The 19,858-nt window shown below is 42.9% G+C and overlaps 2 protein-coding genes across 4 annotated transcripts; both read left to right on the forward strand.

Annotated features, from left to right (window-relative positions):
• The first annotated feature begins 132 nt into the window (after window positions 1-132).
• dtx4a (deltex 4, E3 ubiquitin ligase a) lies at window positions 133-13,532 on the forward strand. Of its 3 annotated transcripts, XM_027288190.1 has the most exons (10): window positions 133-401; window positions 877-960; window positions 1,062-1,276; window positions 2,692-3,874; window positions 10,708-10,769; window positions 10,999-11,160; window positions 11,249-11,310; window positions 11,455-11,775; window positions 11,885-11,974; window positions 12,084-13,532. In XM_027288190.1, exons 2-10 carry the CDS (start codon window positions 911-913, stop codon window positions 12,312-12,314), a joined length of 2,376 nt encoding a protein of 791 aa, XP_027143991.1. In that variant the 5' UTR covers window positions 133-401; window positions 877-910; the 3' UTR covers window positions 12,315-13,532. The 3 variants fall into 3 exon arrangements, with proteins under 3 accessions (XP_027143991.1, XP_019127647.2, XP_019127646.2); XM_019272102.2 differs by lacking the exon at window positions 877-960; XM_019272101.2 differs by lacking the exons at window positions 133-401; window positions 877-960 and adding an exon at window positions 524-821.
• Window positions 13,533-16,110: 2,578 nt separating this feature from the next.
• msantd1 (Myb/SANT-like DNA-binding domain containing 1) lies at window positions 16,111-19,136 on the forward strand. Its single transcript, XM_010737185.3, has 3 exons — window positions 16,111-16,760; window positions 16,856-17,152; window positions 17,919-19,136. The coding sequence occupies exons 1-3, from the start codon at window positions 16,507-16,509 to the stop codon at window positions 18,208-18,210; spliced, it is 843 nt and encodes a 280-aa protein (XP_010735487.1). The 5' UTR covers window positions 16,111-16,506; the 3' UTR covers window positions 18,211-19,136.
• Window positions 19,137-19,858: the final 722 nt, after the last annotated feature.

Genomic DNA, 19,858 nt, shown 5'->3' on the forward strand with positions numbered 1-19,858 from the left:
CGTTACAGAGGAGAGGCGTTCGTCATTGGCCAGGCGGGAGCTCTTGCTCGAATTTGATTGGCTGTTTGGGAGCGCCTTCGAGGCGTGGGCGTGTTCACGCTGTTCACGCACGAATGTCAAACATTTCTTTTTTTTTTTTTTTTCTGCCGGCCAAAAATGTATTTTCACTGGTGGTGGCTTAGACTGAGCCACACACGGACCGAGACAGTACGGGCATGGATGAACCGTGATTATGTGAAGCTTGAATAAAACTGGATGAAACACACAAGTGCAGTGACTCATTATCATAAAATTAATTATGTAATCAGAAAATCTGGGATTGTACCTGAAGACAGAAGACAGATGGATCATTACTAAAGCAGCTGAACTCTTCTACATTTGATTGGATCTCATATAACCCGGTAAATATTTATTATATTAAGTTGTTTGCTTTGATTTGCATCTGATTCCTTCCTTGCAGATTTGTTTTTTTTTTTTAACTATATATATATATATATATATGTGTGTGTGTGTGTGTGTGCATCCTTGCACTGCACGATCAAAGCCAGTCTGTCACAGTAACCTACTTCAGGAGTGCCGCACCAACCGTGAGCATCCAAGTTGCATTTCCTCCTCTCACCCTAACTTGATTGTGCCGGAGAAATGATTTCAGTAGACGTCACTCATCTGCATAGGGAGTAAAATGCAACCATCCTGCACGGCTCTCTCTTTTTTTTTTTTTTTTTTTTTTTTTTTTTTTTTTTGTTTTTGCGCCCTGTATCTTCACCGTGCAAGAAAGGGAGCCACTAATTGCTGCATAACCGAAACTACAAACATGGAAGGTACAGTTTGCATGTTGTGTCATCCCCCCCTTTAAATATATATTTATATCCACAGATAGGAGACACATCTGGGTTGCAAACTGTCCAAGATGGATGCAGCGCCGCTGTGCGCAGGGATGCACGGCGGAGCGGCGGCAGGGTATCTTTAAATGCCCATCACCTACCCACCACCACCACCCCCCTCCTCGGTTTCATTTATGCCTCTATGTTGTCAGCTTGATTTTTTCTCCATCTTTGCAGGAGTAGGATGTTACTAGCGTCCGCCGTGGTGGTATGGGAATGGCTGAACGAGCACGGACGCTGGCGGCCCTACAGCCCGGCTGTCTGTCATCACATCGAGGCAGTCATCCGGAGCGACCCGCGGTGTGGTAGTGTTGTCCTCGGCCAGGTGGACTCTCGCCTCTCGCCCTACATCATCGATTTGCATTCCATGCACCAGTTCCGACAAGACACAGGTGAGAAGCAGAGAGGAGAGGGAGAGACACACGGTGGAGGGTGTAACGGTGTAGCCGGGCCTGATGGAGGTGGTGAAGGCCTTTTTATATATATATATATATATCTTAAATCTTGCAAGCCTTTATGATGCTTCTGCCCCAGAAGTTGGTGCCATGGGTGGGAGTGTTTGGCTGTAAAGTGGCTTCATATTTCTGCAGCAATGACATGATTGAAATTGTTGTATTTAAGATTAAAGAGTCTCCAAAAGCCTCCTGCATTTGGTCACATTTCATCTAGAGGATTAAAGGACACGGAGAGATGCTGTGTGTCTGCTTTTGAAAGGTGTCAGTGGTGAAGTGAGTCATTCTGGCAGGATCTTTGTGTGTTTTGCATATGGCACAAATAGGCCACAGTAGCAGCTGAAGTGTCCAGTCATAGCCAGAGACACAGATTTTTTTTTTTCCCTTTTACTGTAGACACTGCTGTTCTTTTCTAGCAGAATATATGAACATTAGAAGTCACCTTTCCACATTTCAAAGCTTCGTAAAAAAAAAAAAGAGAGAGAGAGAGGCAAAGCGGAGCGGTGCGAGACAAAGCGAAAGGAATTCTCAGTAGTCCGAGTCTAACTTTGGCAGAGACCCCAACATTTCACCCTTCTTCCCTTCGACATTGGCTGACAAAAGCTTCTGTGCGGTTTGTTTTCCAAACCCAGCAGAAGCTGAGATGGAGGGGGCAGGCAGGGTGCCCCGGTCTAAATAGGAGACAGGGGAGGAGGGTGGAGGAGGAGAAGGGTGGGGAGGAATTTCAGGAGTCTGAGGTCATTGATAAAACAGGGTTAATGGGGGCAGATATTATGAATGAACTCCTCTGTTGCCTTATTAAATGTCTGGGCATACATATTGTATATCTCTTTTCTCAGAGGCCTTTAAAGATGTTTCACTGTACTGCCCTCCGTTTTAACTCTAGGCTTAGCTGTAAATGTAATGCACATGTAAATATAATGCCTCATGATCCCATCTCTCAGAGAAATCTTTCAACTCCCTTGTGTTTTTAGACACAGGATTTGATATGTGAAGTGATATTTTACAGTATGAAGACTCTGTAGAGTTTCTCTGGACACCCTGGGAAAGCAAACACAGCCAGCTTTGGGTCGGATCAAGGCTGCCAGCCAATCAGAATTCAGAACAGCGTGTGCTGTTGCCAGGGGCAACCTGTTTGCCCAAATTCTTAGCAAGCAAACACAGACATGTTGAATTTGTTAGGGTTGCAATCTACTTGTCCGCAGCAAATAGTATCACAGTCAATCACGTATCTCCTGTTGCAGCTTACTCACATCACCAAGCACCATGAAAGTCAAGAAACAAAGATCAAGTTACAGTACAGCAGTAAATCTGACAATTCCTACGCTGTTGTGACACCCTAATTCCTCCCTCAGGTACCCTTCGACCGGTACGACGTAGCTTCTACGACCCCACCTCAGCGCCAGGCCAGGGCTGGTTGTGGGAGTGGGAGAACGACGCTGGCAGTTGGACGGCGTACGATACGGAGGTGGGCATCGCCATCCAGGCAGCACGCGATCGTCAGCAGCCCTGGCTTGATCTGGCGCCACTGGGTTTCTGCTACCTCATTGACTTCGAAAGCATGACCCAAATCAACGGGCAGACGCAGCGCTGCCGACGCATCCAGCGTCGCTCCGACCTGGCTTACCCGCTGGTGTCCGGGCCCCTGCCCAAATCTCACCACGCCTGGGGGCCCATGTCCATGCCCAGCCATGGAGGACTGCTCGGTGTGGATGTGTCCGGAGTAGGAATGGGGATCAGGATGAGCAGCAGCGGGACTGGAAACGGGAGTGCCTACCCCAGTGGGGCGCTCCCTGCCTCGGCGATCACTTCTTTGGGACAGCCCTGCGCCTGTCAGCAGTGTATGTTGGTGCTAAGCGTCAAAGCAGGCGCCATGTCGACGGCACACACTTTAGGTCGGAGACCTCCACAGACCAAGCCACCTAGTCCCAAAATCAGTAGTCACCCTATCCCAGGAGGGTCCTACTCACTAACCCTCCCTCGGCCTCCTTCCCTGTCGCGGTCATTTTCCCCCCACAGGACATCAATAGTTGGGGCGACAGGTGGATACAGTGTAGGTGGTATGGGTGGTCCTGGAGGTGTGGGTATAGTTGGTGGTAGTGGTGTTGGTAGTGCCACTCTTGGTTATGGAGGAGGCTTCACCCATTCTCTTTCCCTCCTTGGCTCAGCTACCGCCGCCCTCTCCATCTCCTCCACCCGTCCCCCACCTCCGCCTCTCCCCCCTCCTCCGCCGCCTCCTCCTCCACCCTCCACCACCCTCTCATCTGCCGCCATCTCTCCCCCTCACCCCTCCACCTCGTCCTCCCTGTCTGCCTCCTGTTCCGCCCCTACAGTGCCCGCTCCGGGCCCTCCTCTCATCTCCACAGCTGCCTCCACCTGCACGCCCTCACCTTCTGCCCGAGTCCTGGGTCCAGTGTCTTCATCCGGTGCCGCTGCCTGCGCAGCTCCTCTGCCACCCCGGTCCAGCCTAGCAGGGCTGAGCCGACCTGCACTGCAGCGTATCGCTATGGCTCAGTCACGTGCCCTTATCGCCTCTGGGTGAGTCTACCACCATAACTTCACTTTTATAGTCTGAAGCACAGAGGGAATAAAGTGCAAGAAGCAAGATGGCATCATATGCTCCATCAGTACAAAAAACTAAAGGTGTGGTGCTCAACAATTAACTCAAATGATAAGTGTAATGTAAAAAGGGACGCTTGTATTGACAAACCCATAAAAAATTACTACCTGACTCTGTAGACCCCCTTCGTGTGCATTCAGACAGAATCAGGCGCCGTGGTAGGGTTGTGCGGTGTGACACGCTGTGACACAATTAGGAAATAACTTTTTATTTTGCTGATTAACCGGCGCTCACTTACTCTCATTCACTGTCTAAGTCTCTTGATTGAAGCGTAATCGGACACAAACCAAATTTAACTCCCTCGTGTTGGTATTTTGCAGAGTAAATCATGATTCAGACACAGATTTAGAAGCTGGGTACATGAAATAAACAAAGCCAGAACACAACAGGTAGAGCATCAGAGTTTAGTCCATAAATCCACCTCAGTTTCAGAGTCATTTCAGGCTGTCTGTGGAGGGACGTCCCACCTGAATGAATGTAAAAAAAAACACGCATTTTTGCAAAGATCTAAAGGCCGTTTTAGCCACTTTCAGCTGATTGTTTTGGTGACCCACAAATTTGCTGGTTTTGGTTCAGTCTCGCCACTCTCAACCTCATTTTTCAGCAGCAGCACGCAGCTGTTTTCAGTGCAAAAAGCTTAAAAAAAAATTCACTGCACACCAACTGCCCAGCACCAAAACAGCTGGCACACAAAGCAAACATGATAACAGACAAAACAAATATGGGAAAAATGTTTTTTGTTTTTTTTAAAGGGATACTATGAAATTAAAATGTCAGCTGGCTCAACTGTACATAAAAGAAAATGAGACCAACGATGAACAGGATACGTGAGAAAATCAATTCAGACGAGGAATTTCTCGTTTGTTTGAAGCCCTCGTTACACAGTGTCTGACATCAGCGCTCATTAGCATTTATGAGCCTTTAATCTTTGAGACAAAATCCATCTCGCCTCGTTCGTTTCCACGGGAAAAACAATGGAGAGCATTCACACCGAACAAGCTCTCACAAGTGTTTTACATTCCAGACATTGGTCATGCAACCGCTTAATGATGAATTTACTTCACACACACACACACACACACACACACACACACACACACTTTGTATATTGTTTTCATGTAACAAATTGGGGGCTCGGGGGCCCCGAGAAATCAAAAAAGCCTGGAAATACTTTGTGGTTGTGTGTGTGTGTGTGTGTGTAAGCACTTAGACCGGTAACCGTAGCAACCAGTATGAATCAGGGGCAGGTTTACTGAGTTAGCTCGATAGGTTTGCTGATTTAAAACCTCGAGCAGCATCATCTGGATTGGGGTCTGTAACATCTGGGATGTCTCCATTGTGATCAGATGTTATTTTTCGCCGGTTGTCTTTTTGTACTGGAGGCGTCTCTTTGAATTTGTGCACAATTTCAAAATAAAAGATGCTAAAAAAAAAAGTCTAATGTGTAATGTTGCTAATAAAAGTGCAGCTACGGTTCACGGTTAGTCTAGTTTAATTTGTCTGTTAATGGTGTATTCACACAGATATTACAGAGAATTACAAAATCAATACAAAGATGGAAACAGATGCATCCAAACTCAATTTTAACGAACAAGCCTTTTTAAAATGTTTCGCTTGTCATCTTGCGGGCAGACCTGACAAAGCATTCATTCAGGCTGTTTGTAAATCGGTATCATGATGTATTTAATTTGCCGTCCTTTGGATCTGTTTAAGTCAATTCAAACATAGACCCGCAGACCGTGGTCACACGTGCGCGAATGCAGTGGGTGAATGAGTGACCAAAGCACCGCCACATGTGTTTCAACCACAGAGAGGATGCAAATTTACGCACGTGGCCTAAGATGTGTGTAGTGTGTGAAGTAGGAGAAATCTTCTTTCTCGTGATTCAACTTTCAAAATGAAGAAAAAAATAGTTTTTTATAGGTTCTGGATTTAAGTTCTGGAGTATATGTAAACGTAGCATGTTAAGTTAAATTAAGATGTGCAATCCTGTGTGACCATGTGGGTTTTTTAAAGTGTTAAATGTCAGCATCACTGAATGTTAATCACTGGACGAAGTCACAGTGTCTGGATCTCATAGCCAGAGGGCGTCAGATAGCAAGATGTCTGCAGTCAGTGGTCCCTTGATGTTTCCGAGAAGACTTAAAGAACGAGAGCTGCCGCCTCTTCATTGTTTTATCATTCCCTTCTGTTCTGCAGCTGTTTGTGGCGCTTTGTTGTGAGCTCGCTACATATTTTCGGATCTAGATTTCATCACATTCCAGTTATAGCCTTTCTTTTTATAACCCCACAATCATCAAGTCTCGCTGAAAGAGATGTTTCTGGGGTGCTCTAGATTTCACTTGTTACACGGTTGCCTCAAATATAACATGCCAGGCACTCTTCAGTTCCTGTGTAGCCTATATTAATCAAATGCATGCAGTGTTTGATTGCACGTGTGTGTACAGAATTTGGCTGCTTGTACTGTGATTTTGAAAAACCACCACACGCTGTGGATAATTTCTACACAAGCCGACCCAAGATTGCCCCAGCAGAGCAACCCCGGCTTTCTGAATCCTCGTGTTAGCAATCCAACTAAGCCTCAGATTAATACCAAATACCACAGGATTAATATTCTTGCTTCAGTAATCTCTGTATTTTGTGTCAGGTGAGCTGTGTGACTTGACCCATTCTTTCAACATATCAGGTGAGAGCACCTGCTGCTGCCGTTGTAAAACCGCCAACGTCACAGATCCCATCCCTGATCCCGTCAGCCTGGTCTTTCTCTCTGCTGCCTCGCCCATCCCTTCCTCTCTAGATTTACCTGCTCTTAGCCCAGTCACCACTTAGTGCTCCTGCTGTCACCAACTTATCCCTGAATTCATAACTGGCACCACAGGAGCACTGGGGCAGTGGAGGGAAACAACCTCCTCTGGTAGCTTTTAAATCCAAAGCATGTGTAGCTAATTAGACACACGAGTCATTGAAAAGAAACGGACGAGTGGATTATTGACTTTTTGAAGCATTGTCGTGTTTATTTCCGTCAAATTCAATACCCCCAACGTTGTTTTAAGACCTCAATGCTAATGAGAGAATAAAGAGTGAACCGAAACATTTTAAAGCAGCGGGCCGTAAAATCAAAACAGTGAGCTGAAAGACATTTAAACGGTCTGTAGAGCTGAGGGGAACTGCAGTCGGGTGATGATTCTTTGTAATTCGATCACGATGGGTGGTTATATTACGCTTTAAATATTTAATTTGAGTGTTGACACCAAAATATTTGAACCTTTAATGAATAAAATGCGACCCACTGAGTAGGCTACTATGCATATCTTGAAATAGATGTATATACAGACAAATGATCCAGTAAGTATCATATGATTTTAGTTAACATGATGTGGAAATCTACCTCAGAGCAGCCAAAGCCAACCCTCACTCGACCGGGCCAGACTCCAGGTTGGCCGATGGTCCTACAGTATATAGAGCCAGTGTTTAGTTAGTTTGTTCTGGTTACTGTAGAATCATAGTGGTTCAACGTGGCACATTCGCTGCATCTTTTGATACGAGAGCCTCATTCTAGTCACCAAACATAATTATTTCAAATGTCACACGAATGAAACAAAAGTTCTGCGCGTCATATTGCATTTCTGTTATATACTGTAAATAGAGCCCTCTAAATGTGACACACCGGACCTGTAAGATAAGGTGAACTTTACTCATCCTTCAAAAATAAATCGAGGTGTCACAGCAGCAAAGGGAAGTATAAATGAGGAACCTTAAAAACCAAGAACTCTATATCTATTTTATGAGCATCTTCTTGCTGCAAAATGAAAAACAAGAGACAGTGATTACATTTCGTATGTTGTCAATGTGCTGTTGGCATTTTGCACAATCATACTATATATATTAAGTACAAAAAAGAGTAATATCTTCCAGTCAGATTGGTGAGTTGTTTGTATATATTTGTTGTCGTTGAGAGGGTTTGCCTGCAGTGAAACGGAGCAGATGGTTTTCAGAAGGAGTGTCACAGATTATCACAGTGATGAGTGTTACCTTTGGTCCACACACCTGTTGTGCGCTCCTTTCTCTTCTCACCACACTGAGTTTGATTTCTGCAAGCGTGTCACCCCGACAAAACCTACACAAAACCTACACCTTGTTTTTGTCCTGCTTCCAGGATTTATCTATTATAAAACTCGATTCCGGGTGTGACTTTGTGTATAAATGTGTGTGTGTATGTTGCCATATGCTGCAGCTTGTGTGTTTCCAACAAGCAAGCGCTCCAGATGGAGGTTTCTCTAATGCCGCTAGATTAGCCCGGATCAAAGAAACGTGACTAGCTGACTCTCGTGTCGTTTCCCATCCTTTCTCTGCTTACCGCACCTTCCTTTAATCTGTTTCATCATATCGCTCAAATGTCAATCAGCTTATACATGCTCCAGTTTGCTCCAGTCCAGCCAGCATGGTTCGTTACTTTGTGAATCACGTAAGGCACCGCACAGGAAACTAACTCAACAGCTTGGACGCTTTGTTTGTTGGTTAATGAACAAATATAGTAACAGAGTAAGCAGATTTTCAGGTGCAGGAACACTTGACTCTAAGTTTGTACGTGTTATTTGGACACAGGAAATCTTCCCAGTAGTGAAAACGCTGCACAAATGCACTTACAAGTCTATTTTACAACATCTTTACCCCAGGAACAAGGTCAGATCTTCTATATACGATTACTGACAAATCTTCCACTGTGTGAATTTTAATCATTAACTTTTTTTTAAACATTTAGGAACATGTTTACATATACGTAAAACTGTAGAAATCTTTATGGAATTGAGTCACCACTAACAGACATGCAGAAAATCCTATCATCCAATGTCACCCACTCTCTGCTCAGTCAGAAAGAGCAATCTGCTACTCAGTTTGAGTTTGAGACATGATATATGGTGAAATATATAAACACATATGTAAAGAGTAGAGTACTTTATTGATCCCCGAAGTGAAATTCTAGTGTTGCAGCAGCAGTTACAAATATTACAAACACACAATACAGGCACATGATATATACAAAAGGCATGAGGTAGATATAATTAAAGTGACTAAACGGTATAAAAAGAATAAACTCTTAAAGAGGAAGAACATATTGTTTTACCATGTAAAAATACACAAACACAATATCACAACGATATCCGTGTCGGTTTAAAAGTTATCTCGACAGGGTTGAATAAAAACTGTTTTAAAGCAGAAAAAACGCGACAGAGCAGACGATAAACGACAAAACGCAGAACATTTACAGGAGCTGCTGCAACAAGTGGCCAGTAGTGCACTTTTTATGTTGGAAAATACATAAAAGTATTAAAAGTGCAAAAAGGTAAATAAAAAAATTAAAAAAGCACAATTACAATTTAAATAGTCTTCAGAAATCAAGAGGAAATATTGGAGGGCAAGAATGAAATAACAGTGAGACAGAAAAAGAAAAACTAATAAGACCAAAATAAAGTCTAGTTTAATTATATTGGTTAAATAATCATATAAATAAATGGGTAAAAGGCTGATATTGATACAGGTAGTGTATCTGTTCCATTCGAATGTTGAAGCATCTTGTATCTATTTATTAAACATAAATAATCTGGGGATCTCAGTCCATGAATACTTGTGCCACATGTTTCAATCGAAGCCTCGTTTTAAAGCTCATTAGCGAAATGCATATTCTCAAATCTGTCTGGACTGCAGGTTGTGATGCAAACATCGCATTTACAGCATAACAGATTTTAAAATGGCAGATGTGAAATCTTTACAGTGACAACGTTGTTAGCAGTCACATGTGCTCCAGTCTGTAAACCTTATGGCAGCCTGGCAATGTGACGTGACAACCGACAGGTAATCCTCTCCTGTGACGAATCTCTGGCCTACAACTAGAGTTCAGTCAACAGATGGAAGCAGGCGGATTAGCCCTATAAAAGAATGAACGAGACCTGATACCGGCACATAAGCAGAGGAAGAGGGAGGCAGGGACGGAGACACTGACATACTGCTGTTCGACCACGCAACAAGTGGAACTTATTGCTGGAATATCTTGAGTTGTCTCTGTGGTCTTTGGCGCTTTTTAAGCAGGAAAAATGACAATTATCAAAACAGGCAGACCGTAAGTACACACCTCTGACGGGACTGTAGTATTGACTGACTGTTATCATGTGTTTTGTACCTGTGTTTCACCTGTTTATGGGCACAGATATAGTGCAGTGTGGTGGTTAAAGACATTTTAGTCAAATGAAGACGTGTATTGGTGTCATGTCAAAAAATGTTTTGGGCTCATTCGACATATTTCATTTTAAAATTTCAGAAAAAAAAAACTTTCTTGTTTTAATATAGTTCATATATCAGTCTGGCCAACCCATTTTAAGTTGAAAGCACCTTCATTTGTCTCAATAAAAAGAGCATCTTTGCATTCTGCGAGAGTTGGTGCAACCGTTTCTGATATTGTTCCTTCTTCTCCTGATAAGTATCATATTAGCTCAACCCATAGATTGCAAAACAAGTGATTTGCCAAGTGCCTTCTGCTGCCACATGCATCATAATCTCAAGAACCTTCCAAGTATGTCAAGTCGTGATGAGCAAACGTCTGTTTGTTTGTCTGAATGACTCGGCAAAAGCTCCTTAACCTGCTGACATCTGGTGAACTTTAAGCTGGCATAGCCCACATCCGGTGACTCTGCAGATTTGGATGCCCTGATCAGTAACCTGTAGATTAATTTAAGTTTGTTTTCTTGTGTTTCAGAGTGCCAACAGTTCCGGTCAAGAACCTGAATGGATCAAGCCCCGTGCACCCTGCACTGGCAGGTAAATGACTTCCAAGCTCTTTAAATAAACTGTTACTTGACACTGATTTACTGCCCTATAGACAACACAGCTGGAGACATTTAGCCCCACATTTTTACTGGTATTTCGGTTAATCCACTGGCCAGCCATCAAGAGTTATACAGATAATTCCCTGGATAAAGAGCTCATCATGCAAAGAGTAAACCCCAAATACAGTGTCTCACATTCCCCCTCTGCTGGCTGTTTTCAGGCATTACAGGCATCCTGATGAGTGCGGCAGGACTTCCTGTCTGCCTGACCCGCCCTCCCAAGCTGGTGCTTCATCCTCCACCTGTCAGCAAGAGTGACATCAAGCCTGTGCCCGGATTGGGCCACTGCTGTCGCAAGACCACAAAGAAACAGGCTCGCAAAGGTGGGTTTGATGATGATAAAACTTCAGAAATATGCAATCAATCCTACTATGTTTATGTTTGGTCATAAACAGTGTTTCTGTCTCATAGGCAAGACTCCTGAGGAGGTGGTGAAGAGGTACCTTCAGAAAGTCCGCAATCCCCCAGAAGAGGTGAGCTACCACTTCAGTCAAATAAAATCACAACCAGCAGCTCAAATACAGGCTAGGACGAGAGTTTATTACCCGTTTTTTGGATGACACTCTGTCCATATCTGATTGGAAAAGCCATAAATCTCACTTGTCCTCCCATCTCAGGACTGCACCATCTGCATGGAGGCTCTTGCCGGACCATCCGGCTACAAAGGCCCCGGCGTGGGTGGCATCTCCCGGGCCGAGTCGGTAGGCCGCCTGGCGCAGTGTGGTCACCAGTACCACCTCCAGTGCCTTGTTGCTATGTACAACAACGGCAACAAGGACGGCAGCTTGCAGTGTCCCACCTGCAAGACCATCTACGGAGTCAAGACCGGCAACCAGCCCCCGGGTAAGATGGAGTACCATGTCATCCCCCACTCGCTACCCGGCCACCCAGACTGCAAAACCATCCGGATCATTTATAACATCCCTCCTGGCATCCAGGTAAAGTCTTGCTCATGTTTACACAACGGTAGCTTGTGAAATATATGAATACAGGAAGTGTTACTGGCTCTGCAAGCATGATGTGATCAACCTTTTTCTTGTTGTTTAGGGCCCAGAGCACCCAAATCCAGGCAAACCCTTCACTGCCCGCGGGTTCCCCAGACATTGCTACCTCCCTGACAGTGAGAAGGGACGCAAGGTAAAGGAGAACTCCTCTCTACTATCTACCTTCATGCGAGGTTTCAATCTTATGTGGACTGGATTTTTTGATGAAGTGTCATCTTTTCTTTCTTCATCTCTTTGTGCAGGTTCTGAGGCTTCTTCTGGTAGCGTGGGACCGCCGGCTCATTTTCTCCGTGGGTACGTCCAGCACCACCGGCGAGTCAGATACAGTTATCTGGAACGAGGTGCACCACAAGACGGAGTTCGGCTCCAACCTGACGGGCCACGGCTACCCCGACCCCGGTCATTTGGACAACGTCCTCGAGGAGCTCAAGGCTCAGGGCATCACAGAGGAGGAGTGCTTACCCAGAGACTGAGCAGAGACACTGAAGACACTGAAGACACGAGAAACCAGGCTGGAGTCTGTAAACACATGATCCCGGGAAGGGATCCAGAGCTGGACAGATGAATTTATTTTCAAAAAATCTGACAACATGAACAGAGAGAACATTTACCACCCGAGAAGGAAAACAAGTTCAAAAAACAAAACACTTTACGGGAACATTACAGAAATTGTTTCAGCAGAACTCGCTGAGAATAAAATTTCTCTCACGGCTGCATGAGTCAGTTTCGATACGTGGGAAATCATTTTTTCTCTCCTGATGATCACAGATGTTATTCAGTGAGACATTTGAGACCACTGTGCACATACAAGTCAGTGTTAGATTAAAACAAACAAACGAAAAAAAAACATTTATACTGTGAGACTTCATATCAAGAATGTAACTAAGTGAATTTTTCTGAATCGATGAAGTGTTTACCACTACTACTGCTGCTATGTGGAATTGAAAAGAGGTTAACCTGAAGAAAAGAAGTGACGTCTGTACGTTTTTTTTGTTTGTTTTTTGTTTTTTTTGAAGTGTTAGTCCACAAGCAGAAGAAAACATTTCACTGCAGATAAATATTTCACGTGTATAACTGGATATCTGAGCATGAATATTTGCTGACCTCTAGTGGTACTTTTCCAGAACTACATTCCTTTTTAGGTTTTGATTTTTATTCAATTGTATTGTTGTATATTATGAATACTTGATATATTATATGATATTGTTTCCATTCTATCATGTTTTTTATATTTTGATTTGACATTTTGTTTTATATGGCGTGTTTTCTTTGCATTGTTTTCACGGGTGTGGCGTGACAGACTGAGATGTGGGGTGACGTGAAAATAAGCTGCTGGTGTACCGGAGTTTGCCTGTCACTTAATTTGTCATTTACCAGCCCCCTTTCTTTTAAAAAAAATAATAAATCATTTGCAGTATTTTGTATTTGATAGGCTCACAAACTGACATTCCTTAATTGTTCTGCCCTCAGAGCATGGGTGCATTTAATAGCTTTCTATGTCTTCTTGTATCTGCGTTAATGTTAAGGACTGAAAAGCTACTATGGATTATACCATTCCCCCCCAGGAGGAGTAAATTCCCAAAAAGCTAGGATTGGACCTCCTGCCTGAGCTCAGATTTGCACAGAGCTTTCTACTTAGTATCAAAAAGAACCGGACAGCTTGTATCTATTGTATTTTTGTGTCTGACACACACACACACACACACACATACACACACACACACACACACACCAGCCTCAAATGCTCTAATCACACAAGAAAATGTGGTCATCAGTTGTTTTTTTTATATCATGTTTAGTTTTCGCCATGAGCAGGTGCAGAAGACTATCCCTTGTTGTGGATCCAGCTTTGGCCAAAGTGGTCCAGTCAGTTTGCATTCGGTCCATTGTGGACCGGTTTATTATGAGGTATGTTAGATGAGATGTACAACAGTATGTGCAGACATACTAATGTAGGCCAACATTAAAAGCATTTATACTTTATGATACTTTATGTATGTACTGTACTGTATGTATGTGTTTTATGTGCACAAATTTGCATTAAACGTTTTTCTAAGGTTCAAAGAGATAGCGCAACTGTACTCCTTTTATTTGAAAGGCTAATGTTTATCTAAGTCCATAAATGTAACGGCTTTTATTACGTTAAAAGTGAAGTTGCAGATTACAACCAACTGTTGTACAAAAGGCCCCACTGAGAGCCAGTATTTGGTTTGTTTATTGCAGCTTACTGTAGAAACATGGTGGTTCAACCAGGCAAGATGCCCCTAAATCTTACATACACCTTTAAAGTTGGACTATGTAAGTGTTGATCACAGACAGACACCGTGATTTTTTTTTGCCACTAGATGCATCCTAAGTCTGTTTTTTAAAGATTTCATTTATCTTTACTGACTTCTCCAAAGACCATGAAATAACTCTTTAAAAGCTTTAAACAAGTTTTAAATAAGCACATTTTTTTTTTGGCAACAAATCTACACACAATAATCTATAATAATAAAAAAAAGCACACCTAGAGTGTCCACTTCACTTAACAAAAAAGAAAAGGGTAGTGCTTGTATTTTTAATGTCTTAGTTTACTCTGTAAGTGCTTAATAAATTCAGAAATAATATTATCTATAAATAATATATCTTTTTTCTATGTATATTGGTAAGATCATTTGAATTTAGAAATCTATAAAGGTTCCCTTGAAAATAAAACCCTGGTTAACCTTGTTATGCAGTTAGATTTTACAATATAGTTAAATGCTAGAGATAAATCACATTACTGATTTTACAATATAGTTAAATGCTAGAGATAAATCACATTACTGACTTCTTCTAGGCAGGACACCAGTTTATCTGTAGATTAGTCTGGCTCCTGGATTAGTAGTCTGGATTACTTGTACTGCAATGAATGAAAAAATTGAGTTAATTAAATACATTTAGGGTGGACCCCAACAAGAGGATCTGGTCATGATATTGAAATAGACATGGGTTAATTGAGCAACTGTTATAGTGAAGTCACTGAAATAGACTTCCTTTATGACTCCCCTAAGAAAACAGATGTAAGAAAAACACCTAGCCTGGTTTAAAAACAGCAATCACAGTCCTGCAAGAATAATATTTGACATTGAGTGAGTCGGTAAAGTGATAAATATGAACAAAGACCAGTCACATTTCTTCACTTTCCAAGACGCAGGTGTTCTAACTGCAGGCTGGAAGCAACAGTTACAACTGCCACCAAAAGAAAAAAAACCTTTCTCACCAACTTTCATTTCCTTCTCTGTTTCTGCAACGGCAGATCTTGGCAACTTTGGTCTTGAATGACAGATGTGATGGATTGGGCAAAGCTGCCAATTTACGTTCTGAAACGCACCGTCCGCCTGTCAGGTTACTCAGGAACAGATGGGTTAAGGGTCTAATCAGGCCAGAACTGAGTTAAGCTGGACTGACAGCAACTAGTGGCACTAATAAAGATGAAGTGAGGATGAACGACTTGTGTTAATGCATTACCATCTCTGTGCTTTTCAGGCTGCATAAGTAAACATGGAGAGACAAAGAGAGAGGAGGCAAAATGCTGCAGAGACGGAGCAGTTTGTGGGTTTTAGTGCCTGCGTATCTGTGGCAAATGACAGTGTGGTTTTTGGGTGCATAAATATGCACAGAGAGGGATGTAGAGAGAAAGGGATAAGAATGAGACAAGGAGGTGAAAAAAAATGCACATAATACGGCAGATTAGGGTGCTTGAGATGGGGGTAGACGGAGATCCGCCCCTTGCTGAGACCCGAAGGGGGGAGGGTTCTCCAACTGGTCTGAGAAATCCTTCCTTCAGGGGTTCATTGTCTTACAACCCACAGCTATGAATAGAAAGCTGATTACAGCAGTCGGTGTTTTGTCTTCCTTCGCAGGGGTGCCTGTAGTTGATCACAACATGTTGCCATTTTGTCTGCCCCCCCCCCCCCCCCCCCCTGTAATTTCCTCCTAAAGCATTAGATGGTCTTTCAGTGAAAGGCTTTTGCTTGCCTTTTAGGTCTATACTGCAGGCTGGAAGTGCTTTCCTCTCTTCTACATCATGCCAGATAAAGCAAATCCTCCCTCTCCCCATCTCAAAATGTCTATTATTAAAAGCTTTTAAATGGAGCAGTGTGTTGGCTGACTACCAAATTCAATGTCTTGTTGCTAGGGAAACACATACCCGTGGTCTCGCCTCCCCCCCACCACCACCACCACCAGCACCACCACCTCTCCCCAGAGGCTCGTATTTCAAAACTGTCAGCAATCTCATGCGCTCACACTGCTGCCTTTCAACTAAAAGCTTTTTGTGCTGCTGGCAGAGCGGCATGGAGGGGAAAGGAGAGCGGATGGGAGTGGTTAGAAGAGAGGGAGGGAAAATGAAGGGCCTCCCTCACGGTTGCCAAGGCAACTTGATGTCATGGTGACATCACGCACCACTAAAAGCTTTTAACCGGATTCCTCTCCTGCCTTAGGCCCCATTTTGAGTCCTCTTTCAGTGAGGCTAGGGGGAAGGGCACAGGCAGGACGGTGCATGTGCCTTCATGCATGTATCACTCCCTCACTGCAGATTCAAAACAGCTCTTAGCACAGTAAAAGACTTTCAAATCCAGCCTTTAGAGATCCTATTCCTGCAAATACAGCCTTCACAGGCCAAGAGAACCATTTCAAAAAATGGCAACAGAGGACGGTTTCAGCTACTTATTGCAAGGCCACAGTGAGAAACACAGGCGGGCCCCGAACTGGACTGATGGTGAAATGAAAGCTCTCCTGTATGTGTGGGAGGAACACCACAACGAATTGAAAATGAGCAAGAGGAACGCTAAGGTTTACGAGAAGATGTCCCAGAGGTTTTTCCAGCTGACCGGAGAGCAGCGTTTCAAAGAGGAGATCAAGATGAAAATCACCAACATGTCCTTTCAGTACAGGCAAGTACTCCAGATCCAAAATGTCCAATCAGAGTTATGACAAACTCAAATTCCAGCTGTTGCATGACTTTAAACATCTCTCTCTGATCCAACAGGAGACTGAAATCAACCGTCAATGAAAGTGGGGAGACACCGGACTGGCCGTATTACAAGCCCATCGAGAAGATCCTCTCCAAGCCGCTGGAGAACGGACGGGTGAACTCCTCAGTGGAGTTCCAGGCCTCTGCTGCAGGTCCCTCCACTTCCAGCCAGTCTACAGACAACCTGGTGCCCCTGTCAGAGGAGGGGATGATGGGATTCCTGCCAGAGTACACAGGCTCTTCAGATGAAATGGAGATCAAACAAGAGTTGGACTCTTTGAGCTCTGACAGTGAGCACACACAGGGCTCCAGGTAACAGGAAATAGACAGCCACAGGCATATGGTTATATGTGTATATGTGTATCACTGAATACACCAAACTTTTAAACTATGCAGGGACATACTGTCTCTATAAGGCTTCACATCATATTGTTGCATTTGTTTCCTGTTGCATGTATCATATCATTTATGTCTTGGAACTAATAATTCATAGAAATCACAGAAACTTCTGAGAAAATGAGGAAGATTTATAACTCAAAATGTGTTCTTAAATCTTTCCATCAACAATTTGGTAATAATTAACTGAATATTATGTTAATTTCATTAATACGTGATTTAAAAGTAGCTTAAAAACGCCAAATTCCACTAAAAAAAACCAAAAGCAAAGATGGGCGTTACGGCTAATTTGCTACTTCCCTTTTAAGAAGGACTAGTTAAGATGTTTTTAGTCTCCATTACTGCATTTATCTGCTGCCTTGTGTGTGGAGGACAACAAACTAAGCTATCATGATGTTGGTTTATCAAAACTGATGTGTTTCAAACAGCTAGGTGGAACAAATACAATAAATCAAGGCTAGATGTAGCTCTCTTGCTTCGGTGTCTGCTGTGTAGTTTAGTGTTTGGTTTGGAACTGCGGATTTAATCAAGTAAATTAGTTTTAGCCAAGACTTCTTCACCTATCTTAAAATTCTTGCTTTGGCATTGTAGCTGGCTGTTTTAGATGGCGGGACTAACAATGACCTCTTGAACCCCGAAGGTGATCTTCCTTTTATGTATTGGTTCATTCTCTGTCCTCCAGCTCTCACCCAACTTCAGCCAGGAAAAGACATGCCAACAAGCACCTGTCCATAAAGAGAAAGAAACTGCAAATAATGCAGTCCATGTTGCAGCAACAGAGGAGGTCGAGTCGGGCCATAGAAGAGACGTGCAGGGAGGTTCGTCGAGCCATACAGCAACAGAACCTCCTCCAGGTCCAGTGTCTGCAGATGCAGGACCGTATGATGAACCTTCTGGAGAAGATGATCCAGCCTCCCTCCGCCACGTCGGCATCATGGGGTCAGAGTGGGGTTAAAGATTCAGGGAAGCCGTGAAGTGTGAGCGTTATAGTTGTCTGGGAGAAATTATAATCTTGCCTCACCTATAACCTTGTTGATGCAAAAAATCTGAAAGTATATTAAATATGTATTTCAGTTTAATGTTGAACATTAGTGGTGAGTATAGCTCCAATTAGTGGTATCGAGAGGTACAAATATATGCTGTATGATTTCTGAGGGTGTCATCAGCCTGAATATCATTAATGGAAGATGACCATGTTAATAGTCATAATGACATATGCTGCCACAAATCTGGCTCCAGTTTGAGTTTTCACAGGAAGGATAATTGTATCAGATCCTCTTTTTTTTTGAGAATTTGTCAAGTACCCCATTAAAATCACTGTGGGGACAACAACAGCCATGCAGCAGCAGACTTTTCTTGTCACTTTATTTTTCTTCACTGTGCCAAGATAATTACAAGTTAGGAAGGTCTGATGCCAAAACAGGGCAATTTGTAGCATTGTGAACCAGGAGTTGAGACAATAATCCTCGCTGTTGTTGAAGTGATAGGAGAAGAGCTGTCAGTGGTGTCATAACCAACACAAGCTGCAGCCCTCCGACGTGTTCTTTTTGTGTTCTGTAGCAGTCCTCAAGAGGTTATATTTCCTGCTTTTAGATGATGTAACTGTTCAAGGTAAATCTCATTTAGATGCGATAAATAAAAGGCCATTAACTCATTCTTCTATTTATATCCAGCTATTTAGGATTGTGTGGCGCTCTGCCTACACTCTAATTGGACTTTGTAAGGAAACGAATAACTAAATACAAATAAACTAATAACGTATACAGTGTTTGATCTCGGGTTATGCCATTGTGCTTTTAGGATCACATGTAAAAACACGTTTCCCCTGCCTGAGATTTCATTACTTTAATATGTAAAGACGTCCTGTTCTTATTTGCATTTCTGATGAATAAAACAACACGCGGTCTAAAAATAATTCATTGTCTTTTTATTGTTATTGCGGGATAATTATTGAAATGCAAACACGCGGAAGATAAAGGCTGATAGAGCCGAAATCTTAAGTGTCTTTGTCTTTCAGCCTATTTTAAGAGGATTTGGAGAAACTGGGGATTAAGTTAGTTCCATCACACTCGCATGGGACAATGCTTCATGAAAATGAAAATGCAACACAGATAGATAGATAGATAGATAGATAGATAGATAGATAGATAGATGATAGATGATAGATGATAGATAGATAGATAGATAGATAGATAGATAGATAGATAGATAGATAGATAGATAGATAGATAGATATTATGTTTTTATCTGTATTGGTATATTGTTATTATGATCCCCTCTTTTCTGCAAATATTTGAGCTGCACATGTGGAGTAAAGCCATGTGACAGTGTGAGTGTGCAGCCGTTGCAAACCTTTGACCACACCACAGAGGTATTGTTTACAGACCAAGCAAGTGCTGCTGCTGCTCCAGACAGTGTGGGAGAGACAGAGAGGGGGGGAGAACCACATGCACTAGTTAGTGGGAGACTGCAGTAAATAGTTAACGTGCACGGGTAAGACTTATGTATTTATATATTTCTGACAATATTAACACCACTTGAATGTGTCTGAATGTGTTTAAATTAATTTAAATGTTACATGCTCCTTTGTGACACGTTACCTTGCTTACAATGTTGTTTCAG

Source organism: Larimichthys crocea, chromosome XIV, assembly GCF_000972845.2.
Source record: "Larimichthys crocea isolate SSNF chromosome XIV, L_crocea_2.0, whole genome shotgun sequence".
Classification (NCBI taxonomy): domain Eukaryota; kingdom Metazoa; phylum Chordata; class Actinopteri; family Sciaenidae; genus Larimichthys; species Larimichthys crocea.